This window comes from Gekko japonicus, unplaced genomic scaffold (genome assembly GCF_001447785.1).
Source record: "Gekko japonicus isolate JY-2015 unplaced genomic scaffold, Gekko_japonicus_V1.1 scaffold3167, whole genome shotgun sequence".
NCBI classification, from domain to species: domain Eukaryota; kingdom Metazoa; phylum Chordata; class Lepidosauria; order Squamata; family Gekkonidae; genus Gekko; species Gekko japonicus.
In genome coordinates, this window is record NW_015159802.1 from 92,838 (window position 1) to 101,058 (window position 8,221).

The following is an 8,221-nucleotide window of genomic DNA, read 5'->3' on the forward strand; positions in this document are numbered from 1 at the left end:
TAGATCGCACCCAAAGAGTGTTTGTTAATGGTTCCTCATCCTCTTGGAGAGGAGTGACGAGTGGAGTGCCTTCAGGATCTGTCCTGGGACCTATTTTGCTCAACATCTTTATCAATAATTTGGATGAAGGGATAGAGGGAATGCTTATTCAATTTGCAGGGATGAAGGGATAGAGGGAATGCTTATTCAATTTGCAGATAATACTAAATTGGGAGGGGTAACAAATATGGTAAAAGGCAGAGTCAGGACACAGGATGATCTTGACAGGCTGGAAAACCGAGCGAAAACAAAGAAAATGAATTTCAATGGAGATAAATGTAAAGTTATGCATTTCGGTATGAAAAATCAAATGCATAATGATAGGTTGGGAGCAGTGTTCCCTCTAAGCTGAGTTAGTGTGAGCTAGCTCACAGTTTTTTAGCCTCCGGCTCGCACATTTTTGTCTTAGCTCAGGAAGGAGGGCTCCAAAGCAAACTGATTTATGCCATAGCCAAATTGCTCGCTCACAACTTTAATGCCAGTAGCTCACAAAGTAGAATTTTTGCTCACAAGATTCCACAGCTTAGAGGGAACATTGGTTGGGAGAGACTTGTCTTGGCAGTAGTATGTGTGAAAAGGATCTAGGGGTCTTAGTAGGCCACACACTGAACGTGTGTCAGCAGTGATGTAGTAGCTAAAAAGGCAAATGCGATGTTGGGCTGTATCAACAGAAGTATAGTGTCCAATGTATGGAAGAGTGACGCCATTCACTGAAACTCCCCGATGCGTGATTGGTGGGGGGACAGACTTCTGTGGAAAGTTGGGGGGGGGGGGGCCGGGACACCGGGGGGCTCGGAACCCGCAGCATCCTGGAGGGGGAAATGGGATCCCATTGCTGCGGTCTGCCTGAGCAGCAGTGGAAAGACTGGTTATGTCTCTGGGCATTTCCCAAGGAACCCCTGGAGAAGGACTGGCTGGGGGGGGGGAAGCCGGGCTTGGCTGAAGCGGCAGGACAAAGTCCAACGAGTCCAGCAGCAGGGTCACCTTCCAGAACATTACAGTGTTCCCTCTAAGCATGCAAAATGTAACAAGCCACCTGTATATACAACTGTGATCTGTCATTCCATTTCAGTGTCTGAAGAAGTGTGCACGTACACGAAAGCTCACCTCTTGAATAGAACTTTGTTCTTAAAGGTGCCACTGGTCTCTAACTTTGTTCAGTTGCTCCAGAGCAATATGGCTTCCCAGCTCGATCCCTCTAAGATGGGGGTGTCGAACTCATTTGTTATGAGGGCCAGATCTGACATAAATGAGACCATGTTGGGCCTGGCCATGTGTGTCATAAAATGTAACACCAGGTAGCAGAGATATAAACCTTATAAATGACACAAACACAAAGGGATTTTTAAAAACTTAAATCAAAAACATGCTTAAAACATTAGCACTCCTGCAATATTCTGTTTATTTAACAGTGTCTGATAACTGACACCTTTTGCTCTGAAAGTATTGCAATCTTGAGTATGCTGTTCAGGTGTGTACCTGTAAACTGCAAACCTACGATGATGCAGCAGCAGCAGAACTGGAAGAAGAAGCAGAAGACAGCCAGCTCCACTGCGGGCCTGAGAGAAGCCCTCTGGGGGCCTAATCCGACCCCCAGGCTGCACGTTTGACACCCCTGCTCTAAGTCGAGTTAGTGTGAGCTCGTTCACAGATTTTTAGCCTCCAGCTCACATATTTTTGTCTTGGCTCAGGAAGGATGGCTCCAGAGCAAACTAGTTTCTGCAGTAGCCAAATCGCTCGCTCACAACTTTAAGGCCAGTGGCTCACAAAGTAGAATTTTTGTTCACAAGACTCCACAGCTAAGAGGGAGTGGTCCAACAGAGTCTGGTTCTGTGTGGGAGCTGCAGTGTCTTTATTCCCAGACACACACAAACACACACACACACTTCCACAATCCTCTTTATGTTTTCAGTACATTTTATAATAATGGAAACTTAAGATGTGCAGTAGTTCCAATTCGCATCCATCTTGTTTAAAAAAAAAAATTAACCGGGTGTTGTTATGTATTGAGACTGGAACATTCCAGAGCTAGTTACCAGAGAGGGACTGAGCTTGTTGCTCCATAACAATAGCCCACCAGGACTCTGGAGGTGACAAATGAGAAATTAACCTTATGTCAACATGTAGTGGATCACAACAAACTATGGCAGATCCTTAAAGAGATGGGAGTACCAGACCACCTCACATGTCTCTTGAGAAACCTGTATAAGGATCAAGAAGCGACAGTTAGAACTGGATATGGAACAACTGATTGGTTTAGCGTAGGAAAAGGAGTACGACAAGGATGTATATTGTCACCTTGCTTATTTAATATATATGCAGAGTACATCATGCGAAATGCTGGCTTGGATGAATTAAGATTGCTGGGGAAAAGATCAACAACCTCAGATATGCAGACGATACCACTCTAATGGCAGAAAGTGAAGAGGACCTCAAGAGCCTCTTGCCCAGGGTAAAAGAGGAAAGCGCAAAAGTGGGCTTGAAGCTCAACATAAAAAAACCTAAGATCATGGCATCCGGCCCCATCACTCCTTGGCAAATAGAAGGGGAAGTCGTGGAAGTAGTGACAGACTTCACGTTCCTGGGATCCCAGATCACCGCAGACTGTGACAGCGGCCATGAAATTAAAAGACGCCTGCTCATTGGCAGGAAAGCGATGGCGAACCTAAACAGCATGATAAAAAGTAGAGACATCACCCTGCCAACAAAAGTCCACATGGTCAAAGCAATGGTATTCCCAGTAGTCATGTATGGCTGCGAGAGTTGGACTATAAGGAAGGCCGAGCGCCGAAGAATAGATTCTTTTGAACTATGGTGCTGGAGAAGACTCTTGAGAGTCCCTTGGACTGCAAAAAGATCAAATCAGTCAATCCTAAAAGAAATCAACCCTGACTGTTCCCTGGAAGGCCAGATAATGAAAATGAAGCTCAAATACTTTGGCCACCAAATGAGAAGGGAGCACTCACTGGAAAAGACCCTGATGCTGGGAAAGATTGAAGGCCAAAGAAGACGGGGACGGCAAAGGATGAGATGGTTGGATGGCAAAGGATGAGATGGTTAGACAGCGTCATCGATGCAACGAACATGAAATTGAGCCAACTTCAGAGGACTGCGGAAGACAGGAGGGCCTGGCTGATCTGGTCCATGGGGTCCTGAAGAGTCCAACTGGACTGTGCGGCTGAACAACAACAACATGTTGGGAGTCGGGGTGTGGTGCTTGCATGCCATTTAAACAGGGCTGTTGTCCTGGAGTTCAGTCTGGTCCCTGAAATCACTCAATAAAGCAGAGCTGTTTCTCTGCAATGCGTCTTGAACCCAGTATTTACTAGGTGTGTGTGTGTATAACGATAACTGCTGCTGCGTCCTAGAAGTTTGGCCAAAGTCTCCTTCCACCTGGGGCTGGTCGCTGCAGGGAACTCCATTCCCCCAAAGGCCTTGCGAGCACCCGAGAGGTGGACCCTGGACTTTCCCAGGAGTTGTTCAAGTTGGGGGGGGAGTAAAGGATTGGGTCGGGGAAGCGCATTTGGGAGACTCAGAGCGCGGCGGCAGCGCCTCTCCCCTTCCTCCCCCCGTGGCTGGAGGGAGACTCCGGATTTTGCGCGCCTGCAGGGAAGGTGGGTGGAGGAGGATGTCCTAAAAGGGCGCTTCCTTTGGCAAGATCAGGGGAGGGGGAGAGGAGAGGCGCTTCGGAGGCCGGCGAAAGAGGACCAGGCGGCCGGAGGGAGGGAGAGCGAGAGAAGCTTCCCCGGGCGAGGTGGGGCCGTGCGCCGCCGGGCGTGCGCTTTTCCTCTCCAGCCCCTTGGATGTGTTCCCTGCAACAGGTCGTGTCCCTTAAATCTTGGGCGGACCCCCAGTCTGATCCGGCAGCGTCCCTTCGCCGTGCTTGCTGCTGACCTCGCAGGGTTCTTTTTTGCAGGCTGCAGGGGGGGGAACCCCCCCCCCCAGGCGTTTGGCTATCTTTTGCTCTTGGGACTGAATTTCCGGCTCGCAGGCCGGTTTATAAAGGCAAACAACCCACACCCAAAACACCCCCCCACACACACACAAGTTACAGTGGCCGAGAGTTCCAGAGGCTCTCGGCCTGGAGTCTAGCCCTCCGATTGGAGCGAGCTAGGATCTGTTTGGCCCATTGTTCCTTGAAGCTCAGCCGCTTCGCATGACCACGTGGCGACCAAGCTGTGCATGCGGTCAGAGCTTGATACATAACAGTGCAATAGCTTCCTTGCAGTTCAAGGGCATTGCTTGTGCAAACCGGCCTCATCCCACCGCGCAGAATACCGGAAAGGTCGCTAAGCCCCCCCCCCCCCCCTTTGTGGGGGCTGTTCTGTTCCCGGCCTCTCTCTCACCCGGGAAGGAACCCCGAGGATCACACAGCCTGGAGTGAGCAGGCCTCGGGGTTTGTTAGGGGGGAAAATCCACCCAACTATATGACCAGCTCAATTGGTCCCCGTGATAGTGTTGTGTAAAGAGTTTTGGGTGAACGCGGAAGCCGGGGGGGGGGGGGGGGGAGTTTAAAGCAAGAAACCTTCTCCAGAATCACAATGTTCATGGTTTTGGGGGGATTAAAACCGTGCAAGATAGTATTGTAGAGGGTGCCATGCAGTCCGTCAAGGCTCTTTCTTTCCAGTGTAATTGGACTGGACCAAGAGGAGCCCAATTTTGTGCAGTTTTCTGAATTTGTATTCCTCAGAGGCTTTCAGGATATTATAACTGTTAGAGGCTTAAAAAAACCTCGAACCTAATACAGTTTTTCTTGTCCATCGGTTCTGCATTCTTTTAATGAACGGAGTGGGTGATGGAATCCTTTCTTTTCTTCTTGAGATCTCGGGGGCAGGAACAGGTGTTCAAGTGGGGCATGTTTTCCTCTTTCAGAGACCCCCAGAGGTGTCCTTAGAAGAAGAAGAAGAAGAAGGTCGCCATGTTCTTCACGGAGGAGGAATGGGCTCTGCTGGATCCAGGCCAGAGGAAACTCTTCTGGGAAGTGATGGAGGAAAACTGTGATACCGTGGCCTGTCTGAGTAAGCCTTTTTCCCCCTTTTCATTTTGGACACGTAAGAGAAGGGTGGGGGGGGTGGCGTCTTCCTTTGAGCCTCTTTTTGAGCCTCTTTCCTTCTTCTTCTTGTGGTATAAGACTTCCTCTCAGGGAATATCATAATGCCCCTCTATAAATCAGTGGTGCGACCTCATTTGGAATACTGTGTGCAGTTCTGGTCACCACACCTTAAAATGGATATTATAGCTTTGGAAAAAGTGCAGAAAAGGGCAACTCGAATGATTAAAGGGTTGGAACACTTTCCCTATGAAAACAGGTTAAAATGCTTGGGGCTCTTTAGCTTGGAGAAACAACGGCTGAGGGGTGACATGATCGAGGTTTATAAGATTATGCATGGGATACAGCAGGTAGAGAAAGAGGTACTTTTCTCCCTTTCTCACAATACAAGAACTCCTTGTGGGCACTCTGTGAAATTGCTGAGCAGTAGGGTTAGAACAGATAAAAGGAAATCCTTCTTCACCCAAAGAGTGATTGACACATGGAATTCACTGCCACAGGAAGTGGTGACGGCTACAAGCATGGACGGCTTCAAAAGGGAATTAGATAAGCATATGGAGCAGAGGTCCATCAGTGGCTATTAGCCACAAGGTATAGATAGGGGCTCTGGGGCAAGTGATGCTCTGTCTTCTTGGTGCTTGGGGGGGGGTCAACAGTGGGAGGGCTTCTAATGTCCTGGCCCCACTGCTGGACCTCCTGATGGCACTGGTATTTCTGGCCACTGTGTGACACAGAGTGTTGGACTGGATGGGACTTTGGCCTGATCCAACATTGGCGTCTCTTATGTTCTTATGACAAGATATTCTCAGGGTAGGACGTGTGAAGCCTTCAGGTCGCCGCTGTGAGGTAAGTCTTGTATTGAGCCTGAAGAGGACAGAGATCACGGAAGGGGCGGGCTTGATAAAGCAAGAAGGGAGATTGATTCAAACACACGGGGAGGAGCCCCACGGAACAACCAAGTAGCAGTGAAAGCATCTTTCCACATTCCAAAAGACCTCACTTTTGCGCATCCTCTGTGGGTTGTTGCTGTTGCAGGGGACTACATTTCCCAGAAGGACTTGCGAGCACCGGAGAGACCAGACCTGCCTTTCCCAGGTGTCCAGGGCACCGTTTTCCCGCAAGATGGAGATGAACATTCATGGGACGACCTGCCGTTCCCCGGGGCCTCTCTTCTTTCTTGCTTCTCCTGCCTGGAGGGAGAATCTGGCCTTTGCTTGTCTGCAGGGAAGGTGAGTTTAGGCTTTCACCCACAGCGTCTGGGCAACAATAGGGGAGGAGAGGAAATGGGCATGAGCAAGAGTGAGAGAGGGAGGGGTGGCCGGGAGGAGGAGAGGGAGACTAAGGGTTCTCCAGGGCGAGGGGTGTGTTGCTGGTGACCAGGATATTGGACTTTGGTCACATCCTGAAAAGACAAGAGTCACTGAGAAAGACAATAAGGCTAGGAGAAGAGGAAGAGCCAAGATGCGATGGGTTGACCCAGTCAAAGAAGCCACAAAGGCCCTCAGTTTGCAAGATCTTAAGGAGAGAACATTTTCGTAGGATCCCCGTAACTCAGAAGTGACCTGACACCCCCACACACACTCTCCCTCATACACACACACACACACACACACACACACACACACACACACACGTTTATCTTTGCCTTAACGTATTTCTCTGACAGAAGTCCAAAATCTGTTCAGAGGATGCAGCTGCTGAATTGCAGCTCAAGGACTCAAGGCACAAACGGCCGGTATCCCACGATGCAGAAATGTCCAGAGAGGTATCTGAGGCCGCTGCTGGGTGTTTCCCCCCCCCCTGTGTCTTTCACCCAACAAGCCCCAATGATCACGCGGCCCGGGGCGGATCGGCCTTTGGTTTGTTAGGGGGAAAAAAACAGAATGAAAGACAGCTTGGCTCTAATGAGGGCAGTTGATGTCCACACTGTTGCTCTTTGTAAGCCGCGCTGAGCCCACTCACGGGGAGGGCGGGATATAAATGCTTAAATAAAAAAAAAAATAAATTATTCCACCACCACCCACATTTAACTGGCTTCGACCCGAGAGAAGCCCAGTTCTTTGCAGTTGTCTGAGTTAATATTTCTTGGAAATGTTCAGTATATAATAGCGGGCCGTCTGAAAAATAAACGAATGCTATTTTCCTTGCCGTATTTCCCTCTTTCAGAGATCCCCGATGTCCTTTGAGGAGGTAGCCGTGTTCTTCACGGAGGAAGAATGGGCTCTTCTCAATCCAGGCCAAAGAAAACTCTACTGGGACGTTACGGAGGAAATTTTTGAGACCGAGGCCTCTCTGGGTAAGGAGCTTTTCTGTTATGATCACAGAAGAGAAGGGAGGGGAGTGGTATCTTCCTTTGCCAGTCTTTCGTTTCAGGGCACCCTTTCATGTGGGGTAGAAGAAAGAATGGAGCTCCTCCCACATTTGGAATCTTACATCGCCTGAAAAAGAAAGCGTCTTGGAGTGAGTGAGGCTGTGGGAGGAGGAGAGGAAAGGCATCATGGACCTCAAAGGCTGGAGCAGCCGTCTCAAGGGCACCGTAGACTATCTCAGCCAGAGCTTGAAGGCAGACAATACTGTGTGGTCAACGTTCACTCTGCGTTGAGTTAGTCTGAGCAAGCTCACAGTTTTTAGCTTTCGGTTCACACATTTTTGTCTTAGCTCAGGAAGGATGGCTCCAGAGCAAAAAAGTTCATGCAGTAGCCAAATCACTCGCTCACAACTTTAATGCCAGTAATTCACATAGAAGAATGTTTGCTCACAAGACTCCACAGCTTAGAGGGAGCATTGTGTGTGGTGGCCCAGTTTGTAGAAATATCTGTCTTGTCTGTCCACATCTCCAGTCTCCGGATCTAAGGGTTCCATATTTTATTCTTTTGATTTAATCAAAATATATCAATAACATTCAAGATTTGTAAAGCATTTCTTCTCCTGTTCTGCTGTATGTGTTCCCTAAACAAGCTTATTAACCTTAATGTGATTTCAAGAGCAAGTTTCTGCAAGAGAAGCCACAAATTACCTTTGGTCACTTATTTCTTCTTTTCCAAGTCATCCTGGTGTGTGTTTTCAGTACTGATGAGGTTTTCCTAAGCCCTTGGCTCTGGTTATAGAAAGTACCATTGACTATTGACCGTA

The 8,221-nt window shown here is 48.8% G+C and overlaps 1 protein-coding gene across 1 annotated transcript in view; it reads left to right on the top strand.

The window, feature by feature from the left end:
* Positions 1-4,957: 4,957 nt before the first annotated feature.
* LOC107107191 (zinc finger protein 345-like) overlaps positions 4,958-8,221 on the top strand; it is a 7,071-nt gene continuing 3,807 nt past the window's right edge. The window contains exons 1-3 of the mRNA XM_015407452.1: positions 4,958-5,057; positions 6,125-6,318; positions 7,256-7,432. Of these exons, the coding sequence (XP_015262938.1) occupies positions 4,958-5,057; positions 6,125-6,318; positions 7,256-7,432 (471 nt within the window). The remainder of the gene's footprint in view (positions 5,058-6,124; positions 6,319-7,255; positions 7,433-8,221) is intronic.